The 25,689-nt window shown below is 39.5% G+C and overlaps 1 protein-coding gene across 6 annotated transcripts in view; it reads right to left on the reverse strand.

Annotated features, from left to right (window-relative positions):
* Positions 1-25,689, reverse strand: part of KIAA1549L (KIAA1549 like) — a 136,610-nt gene that overhangs the window by 41,251 nt on the left and 69,670 nt on the right. For 4 of the 6 annotated variants that reach the window (XM_064452791.1, XM_064452788.1, XM_064452790.1 and 1 more), the window contains 9 exons: positions 25,173-25,306; positions 22,649-22,811; positions 19,977-20,036; positions 18,246-18,397; positions 16,606-16,777; positions 13,041-13,204; positions 7,090-7,280; positions 3,099-3,226; positions 1,441-1,464 (listed from right to left, as the gene is read on the reverse strand). In XM_064452791.1, coding sequence (XP_064308861.1) covers positions 1,441-1,464; positions 3,099-3,226; positions 7,090-7,280; positions 13,041-13,204; positions 16,606-16,777; positions 18,246-18,397; positions 19,977-20,036; positions 22,649-22,811; positions 25,173-25,306 — 1,188 coding nt within the window. The remainder of the gene's footprint in view (positions 1-1,440; positions 1,465-3,098; positions 3,227-7,089; positions 7,281-13,040; positions 13,205-16,605; positions 16,778-18,245; positions 18,398-19,976; positions 20,037-22,648; positions 22,812-25,172; positions 25,307-25,689) is intronic. The other 2 variants (XM_064452789.1, XM_009514120.2) reach the window with 1 other exon arrangement.

Genomic DNA, 25,689 nt, shown 5'->3' on the forward strand with positions numbered 1-25,689 from the left:
CATATAGAGTTTATGTACTGAGGTAACATCCAGTGCTGTCATTTTTCCATGTAACTAAATGTCAGCGAGAAATAGAATCTAAAATTGGTCTGTAACTATGGCAACTAATGAGCCATTCTAACTTGGAGCCCCCAAATCAAACATGTGACCATCAAGGGATTCATTCCAGTTTTAAGATGCTGCTTTTCAGAGAAGAAAATATGCTGCTGCATTTGCTGACATGCGCATTAGAGGCATCAGCCTACGACCGGGCTAGAGAGCTAGAGCAGGTTCAGACAACCAACTAGGAGAAAAGGAGTTTCTCTCAAACTGGAAGGAAAAACAGCCAACACATTCTATTGATGCTAATCATGCTGGAAAAAGATAAAACCCGGCAAAAAGAACATAATATCTGAGAAGACAACACTGCTTGTAATAGTAGTACTGGGGAACAAAGTGTAAGCTCCATGATGAAAAGTAATGGGTGCCTTGACTTTTGTTTTTAAATTTCAACTTCAACAGGCATTTGGGATGACACACCTCAAAAATCAAAACCACATCTGTACATGCATATAAAAATAAATGCGGGGCCAGCTCTGTAATTCTGGTAAGGGGGAGGCCATTTCATTTCCTATGGCCACATCTTCCTTCTCAGAAGCTGTTCTGAAAGGTTTGTGTCAGGAAACTCTCTTAAACATACCTTAAAAGATATGCCTACAGCTAAAAAGTCCCCATCTCTTTACTAGGGAACAATGTGTTTATTCCCCTCCATATCTGTGCCGGAAAACTACCAGACAACCCTTTCTAGGGCCATGGCTGTCGAGGGAAGGAAGTTCCTCTAGAAGTAGCTGAATTCTCTACCAGGAGGAGGGGTCTGCAGAAAAGGTGTTTCATGCACAGGTTCCTTCAAAGCCAGAAGAGTCAGATGGAAACAGCCCATCGATTTCATATAGTGTATATGCTGTACTATTACTTCTGGAACAGGCAAACCCAGCTTTCCCTTTCTGCCGCAGAAGCTCAAGATCTTGCTGCCAGCATGTGGTAGGAACAAACGACAAGTAACCATACTATGACTGGATTATATACTAAAGATGTTTTCCTAGAAATCATTTAGCTCCTTCGGTGCTCCTACCAAGGAGCACCTTGACCATATTAAATAACAACATTATTCAGGCTTTTTTTCAGAAGACAGAAAGAGAAGGTAAAATAAACACGTAAATAAAGCAGTTATTACTTTTCCACATGATTTGAGAAGTGCCTAGTTATTGTTATCAAATGAAGTTGAAGCTACAATTATAATGAAATTAAGATTTAAAATAAAGGGTCAATATTCCCTTATACTACATTGAAAGTTTTCTTTAAGTAGCATGTGTGTGTTCCAGAAACACACTACAGTCCAGATCAGAAGAGAGAATGTTAGGTGTTAGTCAATTCTTTAACAAAGAAACTGGAAGTTCTTACCAATTTTCTTTGAAGATTTAAAACCTAACAAAACAAAACAAAAAATACCTTAACTACGTTATTTTGTCTACACACATAAACATCACCTAACACTGCTTTTGAATATTGGCTTTCCTGGGTAGGGGAGAAAAAAACAACATAAATGCCAGCTTTTAATTGGACACCATAAATGTTCTAATCTCATAAAATGAGCTACATTTGAAACAGTGAAAAAATAATTACAGCCCTTGAGACTTAGAACCATGAAATACTGTTATGCGGTCTATGAAAAAGGAAAAAAAGACCTCACTGAGAAAGACCAGTCAGAAGACTCATTATTACAGGTCTGGAGTAATCAGTAAAGTCACAGGTCTGTCAGAAGAAAGCAGTACACGTGACAAACACATAACAAAATTCACAACTTCACTTCTCTGTGTGAATGTGCAAATGTGCCTAAATCCCAGCAAAGCTGATTTCATACCAGAGTCATACAGTTATATCAATTATATGGTCCCCACAAGATGCAATGCTCTACGGTACGTGTATAGGAAGAACGGAAGACACTTAAAAAATGCAGTACGATTTTGCTGTACGGAACCAAGGTCAGCTCTGGCGCTATGTACCTGTCTCTATATTGCACTGTATTCCTGCTAAAGCAGCAAAGCCTTTGTGTGACACTTTAGTATTAGGCATAACAATCATCAAGGGATGATATGATCTGATACCAGGATCGCCTCCACAGAGGCTACTCGGGTGATTTCCTGGAGAAAGGAGAAGAGATCTACACTAAGATTCTCTCTTTATCCGAGTCCTCCTTTCCACACTTACATTTTTAACAAAGAAGAAATAGACTTGTGTTCATGACAGAATCTGATGAGACCATATCCAGTTTAATTCCCTCCCTTTAGAGGGAAATGATCAATGGGTTGAACTACAGTGCTTTTTATTCATACAGAAAATACAGCTATGGATGTAAAGCTATCACTCAAGAGAAATAAGCAGACAGACAGACAAAAGAAAAGCAAGGAAAAAAGCATTCTACTCTCATCAGATGTTCCTGATACATCTCAAGTCACAAGGTCACCACCATCAACGAAGGGCTTGTAAAAAACTATCCAGGGTAGCATCTTAAGTGCAGCAGGAAAAGCTGACATCCTCAATGCATCAGCAAAAAGCTGTCAGAGTAAGTGTTAATAACAAAAAGCTATGATGAGGATGATAAGAGATGGGAAGTTAAAGCTCTGGATGTCTCACCCTTTCTCAAATTAATTTTTACCTAATTAATTCATCTTCATCAGATCTGGGCCAGCTTAGCAACAGCAGTAATGGAAATTAATATCTTAGGGCTCTATACAGAAAAAAAAAAAAGCTGTAAAGCCTGTCCACCTACTACACAGCATCACGTCTTCATTAGTTTACTGGTATTTAAAGAAAAAAAGAAAAACAAAAAGAAAGAAAACTTGCAAATGCCCACACATAAAGAACAAACACCATACTGTTTTGTGTGAGGTTGAGAAATAGTTATAGCAGTAAAGGGACAGAAAAACCAAACAGCTATGAACAGAAAATGCCTAAGTAGTGCTGAAGGCACAGGAAGATGGTTTCAACACAGCTAGTGTCTGTGTGGGTACAGCTACAGGGGCCACCGCAAGCAGCTTTCATCCAGAAACACGTCTCACCGTTTCTTTTCCTTCCTTCGTCTTTTGTCACTTTTTGCGGTGCCATTACTTTCTGGAGGGAGCTCCGTCCAGAGCTGGGCTTTCCGGACCCGTTGCTGATGATGGAGCCGTTTTGACTCGGGGACCGGCTGCAAGTAACCATAGCAACAAGGGAGGCTGTGAGTTCTTCTTATAAACCTCATTTCAAGGTTATTTCATTCGCACACTTTGCATCACTGAGTTTTCAAGTCTGATTTTGTACCAAAAGGAGACAGAATATAAACTGCACACAGACACACAGTAAAGGCAGGAACAGAGCGACAGTAGGAGAACGCTTCTCAATTAGCTCAGGGCTGATAGGCTTCTTAATGGCTTTGAAAGCAAACACTTCTCATGCCCAACCCCCACAGTGATGGAAGTTGTACTGCAGAGGACAAAAAAATCCTGTTATCAATTCAGTGTCATTTAAACAGCTAAAATAAAGCAGACCTTTGTGTTTATATATATATACTAAACTAGTTCCTTTATTATTTAGCCTGCATTTAAACTCAGCTATTTTGTCAGCCACAATGAAAAATTCACTCACTCACTTTACACGTACGCACGCACAATGTGATAAGAAAATTCTCCTTTTTTCCTTTTTGCACGTAACCTGGTTTAACCAGCACCATTATTCGCTGAAACTCCTAAAATAACAATGCTTGTTTCACTCAGCCAGTGCGTATCCTTGCCCTGAAGCTGTCCCTGCACAGGGTGAGGAGGGAGGGCAGAGCAGAACCACTGCGAACATTCAGTCCCAGTGAGGAGCAAGAACAGAAGTGAGCAATATTACTCTGGGCTGCACTGGGAGCAAGCTCTTGTTTTGGGGTGGGCAAATTACTCAAATCCTAGTGCATAACTTGGGAAGAGCAAAAAGTAGAAAATGTTAAATTTGGTGCTACTCTACATCCAAACATAGTGTCACATGGTTTCTACACATGAAACTTGCCACCATGGGAATTAAAACTATCTACAGGACCTGTATAGGTTCTCATGCACCTATCTCAAATTTAACACTCTGAATTATCAAGGCCAATGTCAGGATAATGTAAAGAGGTTGCATTGGAGGAAAAAAATGGCCTTAAGTCACAAGGAGTTCCATTTACAGAGTAAAAGTCAAATCAAGTTCTCCTGCTGTAACAATGGCTTTATAGCCAGAAAATGGAACGAAAACAAAACTACTATAAACCCCATCCTGTAAATTATGGCCAGTTCTAATTGCCAGCTTGAAACATTCATTTACCTCCAGTTCTGACTGTCCTGTCTGGTGTAAGTAGAGAGCATTTACTGTGGTCAGAACAGGAAGGGACAAGTATGAGAAAACTACTTCTTAAGGACTCTCTTTTGAAGATAGCTTAGGTGGAAATATATATAATTTAAGACAGGCTCTTTCCAGCTACAGGGCTTTAGGACGACTCAGCATGCAACCCAGCTCAGCTCAGCCCAGCCTGAGGATTTTCTTGTGAAACTCTATTGAGAATGAATGTTCCTGAAAAGCAGCGTTTCCTCCCCTTTAAACCTGTCTGTCACTGCTAATGAATAATCCCAGCCCAGTAAAAAAAACTCATCCAGGGACAGACCAATACCTGAAGAAAGTCTGCTCCACTTGGGAACAAGGAAAAGAAGTAAGCATGCATACCTTGCACAATGATTTCTCCTGCCACTAATCTAAATATTCATCCTTTTAAAGTGGCCATCATATTAACTGTGAAGTTTCCTTCAGTGGTAACATCAGAAAAGATATTCTGATCAGTTACCAGCCACTTCATGGCAGTCTGATTTAAATTGACCTTTCTGGGCTGCAAAGTAGCCTGGATGAAAGAGCAAATACATAAAGGTCAAGAAGTATTTCTTCATCTTCAGAAACCATTAATTCCATCCCCAAACACAGTTCCTGGGAATGAAAAGAAAGACTAAAATTCTGCATGTTCTCTCTTAGTCAAGTAATCACCCTGAAGGAGGCAAAACTAACTCTTAGTTATTTGCTTAGAAAAGCACCAAGGTTCAACACATTTTATAAAGCAAATAACTTTCTGTGAATTCCTGGATCAATTTGCTTACCAGCGTTTGTTTAAAATTGTGCAGATTGAGTAGAGGGGGATTTCTGCACTCATTCAAAGGACTGGTGAAGTGCTTAATCACTTTTGTTAGAGGATTAATTAATAGGGCTGGTTTACATTTTTTGTGTGTATTTACACAGGGCTTTAGAAAGGCTTCAAAACATTTTAAAGAACAGTTCTTGCAAAGACCTGACCTGTGGCGGCCCAGAACCAGCAACCGCAGCCAGCGTCATGGTCATCTTCCATTTGTCATTTCATCAGAGGACCGAAGACTTCAAAAGGGACAAGTGCTGTTTGGTTCACATGGACTATATAACCTGACTCTCATGGTTCGAGTGATTTATGGTGTGAACAGCACATCGCTGACATTAGAGAGCATAGTAACCCAAACCCAGCAACACAGGAACCAGGGGTCTTCTCAGCTAGCTTACTCTTCTCTATTGGCACTCCCTGCAGAGAAGTTCTCTCTGTATTCCAGGTGATCTACCATTCAACCAGAGAATTACGCCAAACCAGACACCAGCTCAGGATCCTCTTGTTTCCAGTTTTCTCTAGGGGAAACCTCAGGTTACAACCAACGGGGGGGTCTAAACTCCGTGAAGAGCAGCAGTGCCAGGTCCTCCAACCCTACACCGTGCTGGCTGACACCTTCCAGCACGGCGCCTCCCGCGGCTGCAGATGGCTCCAGTGCATCCCTGTCGCAGCGTACAGCGATACTGTGCTGAGTTTTCCAAGCTTTTCAGCTATTCCAAAGAGGCAAACATCATTGTGTATTGACAAGCACAAGATGAGGTGACTCAGTTATGAAGATTTGATTTTCTATAGAATTTCTCTGCACTAGCCAGATACTCTTATGTTATCAAGTCCCTCCAAGAAGCAAGGACTGTGTAATGCCAGTGAACTAGACAACAACTGTTACCTCTACTCCTGCAGTTTACCTACCAGTTTTATCTTCCTCTGTACCCTTCAGTTTCATTCTTCAGCAATAAAAAGTTGATGATCTTCCACTCTAAATTAACTTCAAGGAAAAATGGACTTGACGCATGCAAAACAGCTAGGATGAAGGGATAATCTGCTTTCCTTGCCTGACATGACTGAGACAAGAAATAATGACCTTCAGCTATTCTGATGATGATTGAGGGTATACATGAGGTGAAACTTCTTAACAGGAAAGGCAGTGAAGAACAGACTGCTTGAGGAGGCTGTGATCATCCCACCACTGGAAGATTTTAAAAAAGGTAGATATAGTAGAGTTAGGGGTGTATTTGACTTTGCAGTGGAGAAGAGGAAGAACCAAGTAGCTTCCTGAAGACCTCCTAGCCTGTGAACCTACAACGACATAAACTTACTGTGAAGAAACTGCAAACCTGGGACACTTCACCCTAGACACTGATGTTATCTAGTCTATTCTCACACTGTCTGAAGTTTTGTCCTGCTACAGATACTTTGGATCTAAAGGTTTTCCATAATTCAGTGGATGTTTAGCATTTTCCCCTCTGCTAAGGAAGACCTGGGTCTAATTCTGGAGTGACAGAATCTTTTAGTGAAGTTACAGCAACTTGGAGCAGCTGAAGGCCTGTCTTTAGGTTCATTTGAGAAACAATCAGTGTTCATGCTCCAGATCCCATGTTTTATTTGGGTTCATCTCTTGTACAGCACCAGAATGCATATGAGAGCCACTTCCCATTTACCTCCTCTATGCATGTACAATCTGTGAAGACTTCACTTTATTTTATCTTGTATTTTGCAGCAATCTTACACATCCAGCGCAGACCAGAGTTATGCCAAGAATGTATCATGGAGGAACCATCTGCCACACACAGAGCCTGGGTGCCAAACCTTACAGGTTTTTCCTAAGCAACCAGCAGCACGTACTCCATTCTACCCCTCTGCAGAAACACGCCAGTCCGTACCTTTTCCGTGTTTCATTGGATTTGGCAGTTTTGATAGTGCTCCCATCCTGAGTAATTTCTCTCTCCTGAGACACTGGAGCATCCCTAACTGGAAGTGGAAGTACGACAGTCTCCTGAGTTACAGGTAAAACCTCATCTTCAGCTCCTTGCTGACCTAAGTGTTGCTTGGCATAGTCGAAGCCTTGTACTGGCTGCAAAAAAAGTGAGAGAAATTTCCAGCATGTGTCATATGTTAATATAAAATTTCCACTTCAGTATAAAATTTTCCACTAGCCCTTAACTTCTTTAATTACATGACAGGTAAAAATATGTAGATCGCCATACGCATGCCCACAACAAAGCAATTTTCTTCTGAGATCTCCATTCCACATATTTTAGACTTGATTAGTTAGCATAAAATTGATCTTGGCTACCCTTTCTTACCCTGCTGTAACAACCCCAGAATTCCTTTAACAGACAATGGAAGAATGAACGTACGGAAGAAGAAATTAGGAGGGAGAAAAAGAAGCCCATACAGAAAATGGAAAACTTTCTATGAAAAAAAATCCTGTCTTTCCAAAGAGGGTGGGCGCAATTTATTCCAAATCAAGACAAAGTAAAAAAGGCACACATAAAAGTTTCATGGGCAATATTTTCCAGAAAAGGATCTTTTTCAGATCAGTGAAATGATATTTCCCCTGGCTTGCCAGTTGCCTGCTGGGAAAGTTGTTATTGACTTCACTTGTTTCTCTTGGGAAGCAGCATTCACAAGAGCCTTGCAGCAAAGCAGCTGAGGGCCAGCCTCTCCTGCCCCGAAGCCCGGCCAGGCTTTCCCTGCTGCCTCAGCAAGAAACAAGCAGAACTGACACATGCCTTCTGGGTAAAGCAGCCACCAAAAGGTGGATTCTCTTAATGGAAAAATTAAAGTATTTAAGTAAACCTGGACTTTCCAAACTGCATTTTCTATTGGAGAGGAAAAAAAAAAAAAGAGAAGGGAAAAAAAAGAAAAAAAATCTCTCAGAAAGATTCCTAACCACCTCTGGAAAAAATATGTAGCATAAAAAAATAGTTCTTACTACACTAAATGGAATTAATTTACCAAAAACTGGAAGGATGCTTTTACTGAAGTACAAACACTATTGACAGAATGCCAGAAAAGCACCATAAAACACTTCAAAGGTGAGCAATGTGGATTTTAACCCTCAAACGTACTTTGGGAAACACATCAGAATTAGACGGTTAATAACTGAATAGCGTCTCTCAGGTTCCTATCGTGTTGTCAATGAATATTTTAGTTCTGGAAGAAAATCAGCTAGATAAAAAAAAAAAATTGCTGATGGCACAAAAAAAAGGATGAGCTCTGAAAAAAACATTTTCTCTTGTTCTGTCCCTTACTAAATCTGGGCTATAGCTAAAAATACAGATAAATTTCATAGGCAATCTCAGTCTGAAAAGAATGGGGCTGTCTTCTATTTTTTAAAACAAAACAAAACATGCTTTTTCTTTATGGGGATCTACACCACATTCCCAGTCTCGTGTTTGAACCTAGTCTGATGATTTCTAATGTGCTCACATACTTCAGTATTTCTCTGATAAGTGGTTCCAGTGCATTAAGGAGACGCTAACTGGGCTAATGCTGATTTGGGAGAGCAGACGTCTCTGCGCATTACTACGATGGAACTTGCAACGTATCAGAGAAATGCCAATTCACCATCACCACCCCATGGCAAGTCATGACGATATCGCCCTTGACAGAGCCTTCTGCTTGCCCTCCTCTGAAGGTAGGGTACCACAAAAGCAGCCACTGAATTAGCTACAAAGGGAGGAAATGAAGAAAGGGGAGGGAATGAAGAAATGGAAAGTAGAAGCTGTGTGAAGGACAGCTAGGAAGAACTACTGCACACTACCCTAGACAAAAATATTTTTAACCAAAATAATATTTTTCAACCTTATTATCTATGTTAAGTGTTAGTCAAGACCCTCCTAGATATTCTGCAAAAAAGGTAACAAAAGAGAACAGCCAGTTAAATAGGTTATTTCTCCTTCCATGCCTTTCAAAGAGTAGAAGTTTTTACAACTTGTACTTCACATCTTATTTCTAAAATAAATAAACAAATAAATAAATATCAACAGCAACAAAACCACCCAAACCAAAAGAAGCAGAACATGAGAATTACTAAAGAACTCTGCAGAGTCCCAGCTCGGATCTGTCAAAGGAAGAACATGAAGGATTATTTTAATCTGAGTTCTACTTACCACCATGTCTAGTAGCAAACTGCATTAAAGGAGGAGGTGAAAAATCCCTCCTCATCAGCGGTCATATTGCGTTAAATAAAATTTTATCTTGGAACCCTGCTCTGTAAAAGCCCACAGGAGCAGATGGCTTTACCACCCCTGAAGGGAAATGGCAAGGCTAAATCACCATCAGGCCCTGCCGAAGCACTGCAAGCATAGATGTCCAATACGGCCACAATACTGAGAAAGATCGAAGGACTGGGATTTGAATATTGCTTTTGAAATGAAGGATAAAATCATTAAATTACACTGCCTGACAAAGGGCAGATTGAATATAGGGAGTTGTTTCTGGGACTTCTTTCTTTCAATGCTCATGAAAAAGACATTGTTATTAAAAAATTAGAAAGGAAAAAAAACCACAGCAAAACCCAGGATGATCAGCCCCTCCCCTCTACACATATACCCATGTACACAGTTCCTCTAATCTTTTTTTTTTCCGTGCCCTTTATCAAATAGATAGTGGTTGTTTTCTCATGGCCTGCAGTATTTGCTTTTGCTTGCAGGTCTTAGACTGCAGATCTTATCTCTGTTTACCTGCAAGCTTATTCTTTCATGCTCTAAAAGAAAGGAAAGGTGACAAATCAGATTACCACCTTTAAAAAAGCATGCTGTGAATTAGAAAGCCAGGGAGGTAAAAAACTAACATCTATCCAAAACCTCAAAGTAAAAACAGTATCTCAAAATAAAAACGGCATTGAAAGAACATTAGAATAAATTCCAATGAGAATTTCACCGATTTGAATTTATACTTTTTTTAATTTTACAACTGGAGAGTCAACTGAAAAAAAATAACAGTCCCTTTTTCCTGCAACTTAGTCCAGATGTCCCTGACGGCCAAGGCAATTTTCAGAACAGCAACATAATTCCTGAGAAAGATACCATAAACTACACTATGTAGGAGAGGTCATTTTTTAAAATGCCATTTATTTAGCCTTCAGTCTGTTACCACAAAGTCATCACTTAATTACCAGGCACGGGCAGCAATCCTGCTGTTATGTTACATCACCTCCCCCGCCTAATGAAATATTTAATGCTAAATGTTTCATTACCCCTCCGTGCTGTGTTCGTGCATCCTATCCCGCTGGCACGGGACGGAGCCTCTGGAGGGACATGGCAGGCAGCTCTGCTCTGCGAGGACCTGCAGCCTCCCGCTGCTTCCAGCGGCGGTAGGACTGCAGCGATGAACAGGCAGCTCCGCTCTGCCGGTCCCCTTAGTACAGGACTTTTGAAATCCGAACACATAAAATGGCACCATGGAAAACAAAACCAGCTGAAATGCAAGGTTGTGGGTATCCCATAATATTCTCTTTTCCTCTCTATACTGCTTGCTGGATATTCAAAAGGTATCAAAAAATTGCTCCAGTGATTCAAATGTCAAACACACAGAAACAAAATATTAAATCTGCTGCTTAAACTAAAAATCACTCTGCTGTGACTCCACTTACAGAACACAGTCAGCATTAATCAAGCACTCTTGGGCACTTTTCTAAGTCATGAGATATAATATACTCATTTTAAATGTGATATAGGTACATGCTCGTCAGCTATTCATACTGCCAAAATGCACGAAACGTAGAAATTACAGTTCAAGTAATTACCACTATTCCTGATACCCCTAATGCTGGAATTAACAATTAAAACAAAACTGTTCTTTTCAAAATGACCCTATTTCATTATCTCCCCAAAATACGTTTCTTATCTTTATTTTAAGTAAAGATGCTGAAATCAGGAATGACAAAACCAGTCCATTCCCAGTCCCACTGCAGAATTTATCTTCCACGGTCCATATACCAGTGTATACCCTAAACTAGACCTGGCTGAACCTTTTTGATGCAGCCATCGTTGTGAAATTAAGTGGAAATCAATTTAGCTTTCATTTTGAAATGCATCACTTTTTAGATAATGAATGAAATTAAACTTTATGGAGTCTTAAAATACATCAAAAAAAGGAGGAAAGGCACTCTAGAAGTGGACTTCTGCACCCCCATTGCAAATGTGAGCAAGTCTGCAGGAAAATTTCCTGAAACGAGCATAGTGTGGATGCTGCGAGCCCAGCACCAATTGTTTTGTTCTGCAGATCCAACTCGTGTCTGATCACATTGGCTGCTGTTACAAACATAACCTGACTGAACAGGTTTTAACTTGAACATGTACCAAGTTGTACAGCCTGATTAAATGTGATTTCTTAGGAAAAGTAAAAAATTCAACTCTCTCTTACTTTTTGGCATGACAGCTACAGAATATTAAAATACTTTCAAGTTCTTCCTGTGCTGTAGCTTCAACCAGCAGCCTTTTTTTTTAAACAGCAACTTCCTTCAGCTGTAAAGCATCCCGTAACGATGCCCAGCTCAAAACAATGTACAAATTTAGTCTCACTTTGCCCTTTAGCTGGGACTAAAATTGCATATAAGAAGAATGAAGTGGTGCATAGTACTTGCAACAGCCCCTAATAAAGTATGATTTGCATTTTGGAGGTTTCAATGGGATGTTATACGATATGACTGCAGTGGCATTAATTTTTGTTTGTGTTTGTGATATTGCTTGTTTCATTTTTGCAGATCTAGTCTTAACACTAGTTTGGTAACACTGGATAAATAGATGAGCATACTGGAACCAAAATGGAAATGTCTTTTTCGTATCATTTTTGATACAAATGTCTTTTTCCAACTGCCACCAGCTGCACCCATCTGCAACTAACCTAAGATGAGGAGAAAAGAGCTGTCATATGCATCATGCCTGCCTTCAACTCTCCCTCCAACCTACATTTTTCAGGAGAAGCAACAGAGCTGAAATCATAATAATCCTGCTGTCTGTAGCATGAAGAAACCAAAGAAAAAAATGATCGTTTCAGTCCCATGCCAATGGAGAAGAACAAAGCCAGCTAAAATGGCTAAGGAACAGTATGACTTACACACATGCTCTGTAGGCTAAAAACCTCCAAACTTTGCGTGGCCCTGTTTAAGGGCCATTTAATAGCAGCATTGCGAAGGCAGACTTTTTTCACTACTGAGACAAATCAGTATTCTGTGACATTTTCCTCTTAGAGACAGAAAATCAAACTGGAAAGACATTTGATTTGGAAAAAAATTAAGGAAAATATTATTGTTTGAACCCAATCAACAATATCCACAAATAAATTAGAAACTTCAAAACGTCCAAAAGAAAAAAAAAATTCAGAAAATTACTCTCCTGAATTAGCAGTTGGCTGGGGAACTTCTGGTTAAGACCAGGTCTGAACTGCTGCCGAATCCCAGAGCTTCAGCCACTGCCACTCGCAGTAGGTAGGAGCAGCTCAAGGCCATGGATTTGAGAGTGAGGTCCTACGCGCTGCTGGCGAGGCCTAGGCATGATAACCCATTTTCTCAATTTTATGAAAGAAGCAACTGCCCTGAGTAAAGCCTGCTCAGCCCTAACGGCTGAGTGCCTAACGGTTACTCTGTCACTGCTACCTATGTGGCAAGGGACAACCTGCGAAGGAAGTTGACGAGTCCCGAGTAAAAAAACAAAAAGGGTGATTGCTGTGACCAGACGTATCAAGGACAGAGAAGTGCAAAGATCCAACCTGTGAGTAACAACCATTTCATTTCCAAACTTCCTTCAACTACATCTAGCAGAGACACACAGTTAAAACCTCAGAAAGCAAATGGACGTCTTGGATCTGCAGATCGGTCACTCACTTTAGCTCTCTGAGGCAGGTTCATCATGGTGTCTGGTTTGAAATCGTTCTTGTTCTTTCTGCACAGAACGGCTGTGATGATGATGATGATAACTGTAACCACAGCGATGGGAGCCAGCACCGCTGCAATGATCCACAGGTTGTTTGGGGGATTCTTCACCACGGCTACAGAAAATTCCAAACCAACATTGGTAAGTTGCAATGTGCAAACGCAAGATTTCAACTGCTTCCAACAGAGTCTCCAACTGTTTCCACATAGTAACTAGTATAAAAGGATTGCTAGTAACCTAGCTATACCTTTGTATTCCTTAAGTAAAAGAAATTAATCAGCAACGCTGTTCAATTCACAAATCCCTGGGCTTTCTTCTCTTACTTAGTTATAGCCAGCTGCAAAAGCAGCCGCCGACTCCCAAGTCAAATTACATGCTGTCTTAGATATCACTCCAATGATTCATTTACAGAATAAGCAAAAAAATTAAAGTAATACATCCTTAATTATTTTTAAACACAAAACCAGCTTATAGCATGTGCGTTAGAAGTAAACACACAGAGTCCGTAGCCAGTGTCAAAGACTTACTGGCTCAGCAAGAGTAAACCAGGAGAGTTTTTTCAAAAACAATGATGCTAAGCACACTAATAGTTATTATTGATATCAACAGGGCAATAAGAAAATGCTTCTCTTGTGCTCTAGAAATACTTTACCATAGTTAAGGTCAAAATGAATCCATCGTTTCTGAAGCAGGGGAAATGACGAGGTTGGAAAGAGCTACTTGCAGATATGTTAGTAATGGCACAAGGAAAAGGGTACATTTCAGAAATGCAGTGATGCTAAAATGTTTTGAGGTTCCATTTTACCAGAATAAAGTCTCTTGGTGTGAACGTTCAACTTGTGCACATAAGAGATCCTCCTGTGACCCACCCCTGGTTCTCTTATTTCACGTCTTTCTGGAAAAACACCAGATAATTTTATGCTGCTGAATTTTGTTTTAGTGAAATGTTTTGTGGACTTCACCATGCTATCTCTATTTATTTTCTATTTATTTTTCTATGCCACTTGTTGCTGGCCATTGTAAGAAAACCAGCATAAAGCAGCCTTTCCCATTTCCTAGGGGACTAGCGCTTTCAAATGTCATTGAGCTTATTAGTTGTCAGAGGCACTCAGCATCTTTTAGGATCAGGCTTCAAATGCATACCATCTTGTTCAGCAGCAGTTACAACAGCCAGCTGAAAGTCTGTCTAAAGCTTAAGCCTATTCTCTTTGCAGGTCTACAATTTTTTGCAAAGCCAATGTAGTTTGATGGGTGATTAGGAATAGCACCATCAGGTACCATATCTTGCACACTGTGTAACAGCAACCACATGCTTAAAGACTGTCCAAAAAGCCAGGCTGAAGCCTTGCAAGGTTCACTTTTCAATGGATTTGCATAATTCTAACTTATTGACCTTGGACATTTAGTTTGGGGATGAAAGGGCTGTGGGGAAGGAAACTGAATCTGAATTTTATTGGATAACAATATTATAATTATAGATTGCTATTTTGGGAGCAGCAAACAATTGTTGAAAATTTATAATCACACTTTCTAGGGAATGCAGAGGAAATGATGACCTTATGGCTAATAGGACAGACATTTAGGAATCCCGGTTTACATCTTTAATTCAGTTACCAGCTTCCAATGTGACCTTGAGTAAGTCAATCCACAGTTCACTCAACTCAATAAGACTTCAGTGGATTTTGAAGCAAGCCTTTCATTTTGGTATAACTCAGTCCCTCACTTACAAAACAGGAACAACCATATTTTTTGTTATTATTCATCTGTCTTGTCTAACCAGACTGTGAGCTCCTGAGGGTAGATGTCTTTTCTTACTGCATTTTGGTACAGAACTTTTCATTCTACTATAACAGAAATTATAGTGAGTAAAAATGAAGTGCACACAAAGTATTTTCTTTGGGAATACAAAGACAGACTACAAATACCAAGCCCAAAATGAAAGAAATTTTTTTTTTTCTGTAATAAGGTATAAAGATAGAACTATCTCCTACATTTCAAACACTCTAGCTTCAGAATTTCAGTTACCTGGGGTCATAATTTCAATTTCTGTATATTCTCTTCTTACACTATTCTGTGCATACGTAACTTGTACCAAAATCTACAGATGAACGAGGCTGCCTTATCAGACCACGGAAGTACAAAGTTAGATCGTGAGCGGCAGATGTCATATAATTACCTAAATACCCATATAAATCACAGAATTGCACAAAGAGCTGGAAAACTGCTATGTATTACCTGTAGCTGCTTTAGTGAAAATTACATTTTAAAAGTATTCTCATGGAACACACAGTCATTCAGAATTTAAATACTAGACTTTATGGAAGCAGGAATGGAGATCCCTGGGTTTAGTCCAATTAAAGTCAGCAACCGACCATGATCAAACCAAATTTCAGGCACAGTATATAGTGCATTCTCTGGAAATCATACCATACTTTATTACTGTAACTCAACCTTATGTTTATGGATGATATGTCAATTACTTATTGCAGTGGTTCCTTCTTTTCCTATCACCATTACATGTAACTATGTCAATATCACTGCTCCTTCAGGCAGAATTAATAGACCAGGGAGTCACATTTTATATGCTGTTTAGCCAGTAAGGAGATCCAGTACAGAAGTCCACTACGTAATTTTAATTCCATCTGCATAAATACCTTGGCAAAGCAGAGAAATTCAGTTAGCTAAAGGCATTGATTTATGCATTAAGCTGTTATTGCACAAATAACAAGCTCCACCACAGGTTTATGACTGTGGGTCAACGATACAGGAATAGCAAAATAAAAAATATTTTTTAAGAAAATACCTGTGCCCACAATCACTCAGTAATAAATGCAAGTCTTTGAAATTTGAAAACGCTTTACTTTTCAAAAATAGATTACTTTTCTGGCCACCTTATCCTGAAAGATGGTACCATATCTTGAATCTGAAAATTGCCTATACACATAAGTAGTTCTGTCCAGCTTCACTTTTCTAATTTGTGTCTAAACAACATCAACTACCATATAGTGCACTTTACAAGGTTCTTGGTGAAAGTTATTATTTTTTCTAAATCCCTTTGAGACAGAGAAAACCTACATTATTTTGAACAAGTCAAAAATACGGCACATCTTGATAGCCCCCACATTTTACTTGGAGCCAAGTTATTTGAATAGCAATTTAGCCCCAGAAGCCATTAGCCTGTGGTGTGGTGGTTTCATTAGCATCAGAATTAATTCTGACTTTACAGTTCCATAAAGTTGTTCAGTTCATAGAACTGTATGTGTGTAAAATTAATTGTACAGCAGAGTTTGCAGTGATTGGCTAAATAACGGTTGGTATATAGCTTTGATTACTACCACAGAAGATTAGTCTGTCTTCCGTATGAAAAAGAGCAGCCTGACGTAAGCAGCTGCTCTGAAAAGTGCAGCTGAAATTTCTCTGTGTGATCAATGGAGGCTCCCCACACCTACACCAGTGTTTTCACAAAGAAAGAAGAAAAAAAACCTACTAAACCAGAATTTTTAAAAGGACTCTTACGATCAGCTTGAACTTGAATAACATAACCTAGTGTCAAGGCCATCCGCTGGGAGTCAACGGTACTCAAAATTTTGGCAGCTGCAGTGCCCAGCAACGGCTTCCCGTTGTATAAAGTATAGTATGTCAGTTCAGCCGGCTCCTTGGGTCCTGGAATACGTTGGATTTTTACCATCTTTCAGGGAAAAGAAAAAAAAAAAACACAAGAGAAAGAGAAATAAACTATGTTTGTATTGTACCATTGAGAAACCTGCCAGAAGCTACTCAAAGGCTGTGCACAGAGGGAACTCCTTCAAGACCCCATATAAGCATAAGCTCCATGCAAAAATTCTCACAGGCTCAGGGCTTCTCCTCTTCATAGCCTAGGCTATTAAGGTTAGTGAGGACTGACTGCGTTCTTAAAAATTTTTAAACATAATCCTAAGGTAAAATCCTATACTAAGAAAAGCATGCAGTAAAAAGGAGGAAAGGATCAAAGGGTTTGGACATTACAGTCCTCTGTAAAGAGGGAATTCTTAAAATCTGTCCTAATATTGAAAATTATCTTTTGCTGGCATAATGCAGTTGGAAAATTCCCTCACATTTTACTTCTAGATTCATTATTTTTCATCCCAGGCTGACAATAAAGAGAACCATGCTTTTTCCATTTTATTCTGCAGAGCACTGGCAGAATTTTTACATTGTACCTCTGTCTTTCCTAAGAGTAGAAGTGTCAAACACCCTCTAATGATGAGAGGAAAATGGAGTTTCGTGGTGGTTCTCCATTATGTTATGCTCTAAAATATGTCATGTTTTCATGGAAAATTTTACCAAGGTTCACACTTCTGGCAAGTAAAAACATGTTCCTTCTTTTAAATTCTTTCAGTGAGAAAACACAGAGAATTGTGGGCAAACAAGGAAAATAGTAATTTGTTTTTATATCTCACAACAAGCAATTCTTGAAAAACATCATGTAATTAAAAAAAAAAAAAGCAATAACTTGTCATTCAATTTTTGAAGACAGATCATCTTTGAATCCCCAACAACCAGCGTCAGTTGGCTAAATTACTGAGAAAACAAAATACGATCATTTCAAAAAACTGAATGGGAAGTGTTGCTAAATAAGAGAAAGATGACTAATAAATACTCAGGACTGAAATCTCTATTTCCTAATGTGATCTGTGGCCACATGATTTGATGACTAACCCTGTATAAATAGTCCTTCATACTTCTTTTTTTCTTTTCTTTTCAAGAAAAAAAATATTCTAGCTTTATTGAGTTACCTGGGAAAGGAAGACCTAGGAATTTTTTTTTTTTAATTTAAGAACAAAAGCCTGGAAGTCTTCATTATGCTGAATATGAGACTATGCGAAAATATGTACTTTGTACCAATCCTCATAGCAACCAAAGAGAAAATGTTTATTACGCTGATTAACTGATAACAGTTTCTAAAAGATGAGAGGCATGCAAACATGGCTGACTGCAGAAAAAGAAACCCATTAGTAATGCCATGCTTACTGCGCTCGCTGCTTTGGTATTCATGAAAAGAGACAGGAAATCTCAACCCAATTAAACAGGTTTTCACACAAATTGAGGCAATACACATGCAAACAAAGCCCTTTTTTCAACACGCATCTAGGCGCAACCGATGTCGCATTGACCACCTGCACAGTGTAGCTGCCCACAGTAGTGGCACGTTTGAATCGTCTTCCTTGCTGATGGGACATCATGAACAGCGGGGCCAAACGCTGCTCCATTAATCTTGCAAAGCTCTGATTGTTCAGCCCCAGTAATGCAATATCGACCCCTTGAATAACTGTGGGAATGAAGAAAATCCCGTATCAGCACATTTTAGATGGACAGATTAAGCAACACGTGGTCTGCAGGGCAGTTTGGGACAGGGGAGTATGAGCTAGCTTAGAAGAAAAATAACTGGACACTGTTACACCCCCTCAGTAATTCCCAACAGGGATATAATGTGCCTCTGTTTCAGCCCTTCCACCGTTCTTCTCAGCTAATGTCAACAACATTTCAGAAAATAAAATCCTCCAAAAACTTTCTTAGGCTTTCAGTTTATCAAAAGGGCTCCAGGAAGCACCTAATCTATGATCTTCAACATAAGAAGTAAAAACCTATTCAAGAGCTACCAGTTTTTATGCTTATCACCAGATGCTCCTGTTAACTAAACATCAGTTTTTCATCCAGCAGTTTTGAAATCTGAAGCTAGAATTTTATATAACTCAGTTTGAAACAAAACACTCTATGTCTGAGAGCAGTGAAAACTGAATAAACATTTCCGAAGTAAAACTTAATATAAAATTTAAAAGACACTGAATTTACATAATGCTCAAATTAGCATAACATAGCATTTATTTAATTCATTAAAATGTATGATTTTTCAGTATTATTTTTTTAAAAATCTTTTGGGACCGTCATGATTTTTTTGAAAACAGCATTTCCATTATAATTTCAATAATACTCCATTGCAGTATGTACACAAAGGCAAGAAATGGAGTATCAGGTTCATGGGGTCCAGACAGGAAGGAGACACACCACTCCCTTCAGAGGATCATAATCTCTGCATAAACTTATTTTTTAATCTCAAAATTATGAATAGATATAATGGGCACCAAACCATAACAGCTTTTGGAAGCAAAGTGTAGAATTTAATCGTTTCATGTCAGGCTCCTTTTCTCTTGCTCTCCTGAGCATCAAACAATTCCAACTACAGGCACACTGATTAGAAAGGCTTTGATATCTACTCACTCAAAGATGTCTGGGGTAGAGGGTCTCTTTCTCGCCCAGCTATCGCTTCCAAAGTCAAAACGATTGTGAATGACAATGTGATACCAGTGAAATGACTGTGGTAAAAACAAGCATTTTGAAGCCTAATTGCATTCTCTGTGCCTTCTTTTCTACCAACAGGAAGTTATGTGTGTAATGCTTCAGGTGAAAGATGCAAAAATTCCTGGACCCAGACACAGTCAGCAGATCGTAACAAACCTCTTTGGTTTAACAGATCACCTTTCTTCCTGGGTTGTGGCTATAAGCTTCTTTTGATTTCAGATTTAAATCCATGCCCCAGGAAAAAAAAAAAAAAAAAGGAAAAAAGAGAAGCCTATTTGTATTTTTAAACTCTGAGAAGATAATGCTGCTCTCAAAAGTGCTTAATCCAAAGTGGCATAAATAGTGAGGTGAGTGTTGGATGCACGATACATCTCTGTTTAAGATGACAAGTCACAGTTATGCCCCAGAGTAACTTTAAATGCAACAGGCAGGTTCAGTGGGCAGCCACTTATTTCTGTGTAAAATTACTGCACCAACGTCTTTATATAATTGAGCACTAAAAATCATTACCTTAGGTGCACGGAGGAGGGAAGGAGATTAAAAAGTACCTGTTATCACCCAGTAGTCTCTAGTTGACTCTGAGACATCAAGGTTTGGATACTCCAAAGCTTTAAAATAAAAGTTGAGATTATGTCATAATATTCCAATATCCTACACATTATATGTCCCAAAACTATTTAGTTAACCAGACAGTGATAAATAAAATTGAACTATGTCCCAGGAGGAGATCTACAGGCATAATTTTCAGGGTGACCATTTCCCTTCTGTCTGAAAAAGGACATCAAGTGCAAACAGTACAAGCACCGCCATACAAAGTAGAACATACATCTTCTGTTGCCAAAAATACTGCTGGTACACTGTCTGGGGCAAAGCCCAGGCCTGCCCGTTACTCAAAATGGTTCCTAATGTCTGTTATATACATCTCTGCGAGCAATCGCCTGCAGAAGACAAGATGAGATTCTATGGTGATTCTGTGATTTAACCCAGATCACAATTTTAACCTAAAATAATACTAAAATTATCAAGGATCAGACTGCACCAATCACTGAGTGCAGTTCCAGATGAATTACAAAGGAGACTAATGAAACTGTGAACACACCTTAGAGTGTGATACACTCACTCTTTCACTCTGCACCATTTAAGGTATTACTACCATATCTGTTTACATCTGTGAGAAATGGATGTTTGCCGTTTTGATGCCTTGTGTTAGCTTTTCCATCCCTAAAGTGCACCAGGCTGTGAAGTTCAATATGCTGCTAATTCATTATACAGCTCAGCATTTTTTCAACAGATTTCTGCAATGTGGAAAGCATTAACACTTGGAACTTAATTCAGAAAATATCCATGCCTTGCATGCTGACACACTGCTGTTGAGTTACCTTGGTTTTTAAACTCCAAAGTGGCTTGAAATAGTAAACATTGTAAAGCACCTGACTACACACAGTAACTGCTTCTGAGGAGGGATTTTAAGGCATGTCCTGGGCTGTGCATTTCCATGACAGACAGTGACAGCTCTGGAGGAGCCACTGGAGTCTACTGGGAAATAACACACTGAGAACAGCAGCAGTATTTATTTGATAAACTGAAACAACTGCACTGCCACATGAATAAGCATCAAACACTTTTCAAAGTAAACATTTTCAGAAGACACACTATCAGTCTGAAGCTATAAACACTACGTGCGCATTAAGTTCATGAGTTTGCAGTATACCTGCTGCACTGGGAATAAAACCAAGAACTCCAAAATGAAATATAAGCCATTAGTTGTTAACGGAGCACTAGCTAAAGACTTTATCGAGTCAGTTCATCATGTGTGGGGATCAGCAGAGAACTCTGATACCACACGAGACTCCTACTGTGTGACAAACGGCTTTCACAGCTCCTGACTACCAAGCATATGCCTGTATTGCGTTTGTGAGAAGCACCATAATCCTTTTCCCATGCAACAGGCCTATTTTGGAGGCGAAACACTTGAATCGAGTACAGCCATCATCAAATCTTCCTCAGGCTTTCTCACTGTCTTCACGGGGCATCCAGGAGCACAGTCCAGTCCACAGGGCACTCTTCAGACACGCTCACCCAGCAGCCATGAAAAGGAAGGAGCCTGTCTCATGATGAGTGGCCTACACCCCTTTCTAGGTCCCCAAGCACACCCTTTGTCAACAGCCGCCCTCCACCTCCCCTTGCCTGTGGAAAGACTTGATGAAAATGCAAACCTACCCTGAGTTGTGTCTCTTACCCCGTGATGGAAAGTCTGATTCAAAAGTGCACCAGCGCAGTGCAAGAACTCATCATTGGGCAGTTTCACCTACTTGTTTGCAAATATCTAATTTAGAAAGTTAATGCCTCAAGATTAATATATGCTCCTTCTTTTCAAGGATCTGCACAATCACCAGAGTTAGCTGTGATTCCTGACTGCCTTGCACCAGAGAGCGACCACACAGCAGAGAGCTCATTGTGCAAGTAACTGATGAAGAATTGCACAAGATAATTACTCTGCTGTTGGGCTGTTTGCAAATAAAATGGACTGCCAAAAAGGTAACTTGTGTTTTCCCCAGTGCTCGCTTTCCAGCAGCTTGGTTCTGCTTTTTCTTAGAATCAGAAAATGAACATGCACCTTAATAATTTTACCTAAAGCTCTGGATCCACTCCACTCAGCTCAGTGGTCTGATCATAAAGACATATTTGGCTCTATCCTTATGTGCCTGATTATTTCAATATTGGTGAAATTAAATATTACAAACTGCTCCGTCACTGGTTTAGCCTTATCAATGAGTTTGATAGCTACCAGAAGCTTACCCAGATCCTTACTAGCATTTGAGCACAGTATTTCAAACCTAACAAGCATCTTGTAAAGATTTACACAGTGAGATCAGGTGAAACCTGCTGTTCCTTAACCAGAGTCCATTACCATGCACTGATGTATCCAGCATATCTCTGTCTCCTCTCACTTCCAGTGAACACTGATCTCCTCCAATGAATGGATAACCCGGCTCTACAGTGAGCTTAATTTCACATATCAAGTTTAACAAGCAGATTCAACAGAAATGCCCATAATCAAATGTCTTGTCCCTTTTATTCATTTTAGCAAAAATTAGTATGCAGAGTCAGAGAGCACATATGCTGCACAGGCTGCCCAGACACAAGATTTTTTCTTGCTCTCTATACCTCTGACTCTGGCCGATCTTAAGAAGCTGTGTGCTGGGAAGCGCATACTTACATTCTGCAATGGTGAGAGGTGGGTAGGTTAGATAGAAACCCACCAGCTCAGCTGACAGGTGATTAAGAAGGTTGCTGGAAATAGTGCCATTTAGAGTTGTGCTTTGATTTTTCACTACATAAAACAGAGTGACAGCTTGGGAGACATTGGAGGTGTTCAAAATCTGAAACAGAAGTAAAGAAATAATGTGTAGCTGTGTTTCAGCTCAGTTGGAAAAAATAAAAAAAAAAAACAACAAACCCCAAAGCAGTGCAAACAAACTGGGAAGAAGTTGAACAACGGAGAAGATACAGCTCACTCAACATGATTGTGTAAAACTGTTTGTGATACTTTAATTCCTACCTTAGCGCATGCAGAGTTACTGGAGGACAGCAGCAGGCAGAAAAGGTGCAGTCAGGACTGAAAATATTTCTCCCTGTTTTTTACCAAGAAATGCAAGATGAGGGAAAGGATGCTTATCAGAAAATTTGATGCAGAGGAATTAAGTCTGCACGTCTTGCTCTCTTTGCTGCCTTCCTAGTGCAGTTACCTAGACCTACACCTTTTCCATATGAAATAAGGGGATATCATGTCTCTTCTGTTCCTAGCATCATGCGATTACCAGGTCTTCTCCCCACTTTAGCTCTATGCCAATCTCTTCCTGAGCCCATACCTGGTAACTGCATTTAAGGACCAATTCTATTTAGTCAGTATTGGATCAGATCCTCAAACACCAATTTTATGCAGGAAGCAGGGATGCAAAGGCAGGTCAGGAATGGAAAAACCATGTTTTCTCAGAAAACTCATGCCCTAGGACAAGAGGGATGTTTTTTTGGCTACTGATACTGTAGGTAGGGCCAACAGCATTCAACATTCATTAATGTTATTTAAATATCCCATTTTTATGATTTGGATCATTAAGTAAAAACATAAAACATGGTATAATAAAAGCATGAGAAGAAGAGCCTGACATCAGACCAAAGGTCTGCCTAGCCAATGTCCACTTACAAATGGTGGGAGCTGACGGTTGGAAAATGAGCACAGGGCAATAGGAGAGGACTCTCTTCTGTAGTGTAAGGTTAGCCCACAGCTAGGGTTTGAGCCATGAATTATATGCTTGGGTTTAAAAAGGGTTGATGACTTTTTATTCTGTATATTTGGCCCGTTGCTTTTTGTAACTTCCATACTTTTTCTCCAGTAACATCTGGCCATCTTCAAGGTCTTATTGCACACTGTGTGAAAGCATCTTTCTTTTCATTTAACCTGAGTAGTTCTGTTATGGGAAACTCTAAATGATCCCTCCTGATCCACTACACCGCTCATGGTTGGAGAACCATGGCTAATTTAATTTATCCTTGTGTGGAAGTTGTTCCTTGCTTTTTACCCATATTGCTGCCGTTCTCTCTACTCTTGTAGTGCTGCAATGCCTTTTCTGAATTGTCTCTGTCTGCTCCAGAACTGTTCCTCAGTTTGTAATTAATCTAAAACCCTTGTACTATTTTTCTGTTGCACTGACTTAGTCCTTTGCATGGTACTGGAATAATTTCAGAAAAATATATCACACCTTTGAACCTCTTACTTCCCAGTTTATATCTTGCCTCCAAGACCTCCATCCCATCGCTTCCTAACTTGGCAATACCCACAAAACCCACAACTACCACCTTCTTCTAGGGCTCTTTACAAAATTTCTGCAGTGCTTTCGAACACCTACAACTTCTGTGAGCAAATCAGTCACCACGAAGCTCCCCTCAGCATCACGGGTCCAGCTACTGAAAAGCTTGATAATCACTTTACCTACTGCAGTAGGTCATCTCTTGCCATGCACTTTTCTGCCTCTCCGAGTTCCTCCAGTTTGAACAAAAGCTCACAAGACAGTACCAAAGTAACTAAGCAGAACTCTGATGACCAATTTTCTCCTTCTGCTACACGTAAACTACTTGGAGGAGCAAAAGTCCATACACAGAGTTTTCTCACACGTCAAATACATAGCATAATGTCAGCCAGAGGATAATTTATTTTTTCCTGAAGTATGGCACAGAGCATAAGGGTGTTGGCCCACTAAACAGAAAATTCCGCAAAAATCAGGCCCTTAGTAGTGAACTTGGGTCTGCAAGTGTAGAATTGGAATGCACACAAAAAGAGAAATAAATATCTTCCATTAGCTTAGATATTACAAACAGCTACACATAACACTCTCTTTATACCTGAATGGCCTCACTAAAAGCAACTAACGTGTCAGAATAACATATTCAGTACAAATATATATTTTGAAGAATATTGTTATATATTTATTTGAATTTCACTTAAATGATTTAACTGCATACAGTAAAATTCAAATTCATGAAGATAACAGTAACAGTCTTCTATAACTGATGCATTTGTAAGTTTTCCTGCAATAAATAAAACAACATTATTTCAGATGAAAGCATAAACTCACTTCTGTAGTGGCCATCTAAGACATTATGTTGAAATACAAGCATACACACAGCGAAGAATAACCCAGAGAGTTTGGTGACAGGCACCGGCAAAGCACACAACGCTGTACCTGAACTGTTAAGTTGTTGCTGGTGTTTAAGACCTTTCTTTCAGCATCTTGAAACGCTCTCTGTAACCGTTGCTCCATGGTCTGAACAAATTTGCATGACTGTATGTTGTCTGTTTGACTCACAAACTGCAGCTCTGGGAAAGGAACAATGTATTTGTAAGCGGACAAAATATTCTTGATTGCATAATTCCCATAATGTCTGACAGCAAGATGACCAATTTACAAATTAAGCAGGTGAAAATAATGCCACATAGGATCAGTTTATGTCATTCAAGCACTGCACTAAACTAGCCTTAATTAAGACAAAACGTAACCATTAAATTGCATTATTGAGCTGATACTCTCCACAAACAGATAGAGATAGTTTCTGCAGTGATATATAAGCCGGTAAGATCAGTTCACTGTACAAATACTTACTCAGAGCCAGGCGGTAAGTTAAATCATTCTAAAACACAAGTTATACTCTTAAATCTTGCAGATCATTTGCTCTTGCAAGACATAATCAATCATAACATTA

The sequence above is a fragment of the Phalacrocorax carbo genome, chromosome 5 (genome assembly GCF_963921805.1).
Source record: "Phalacrocorax carbo chromosome 5, bPhaCar2.1, whole genome shotgun sequence".
NCBI classification, from domain to species: Eukaryota; Metazoa; Chordata; class Aves; order Suliformes; family Phalacrocoracidae; genus Phalacrocorax; species Phalacrocorax carbo.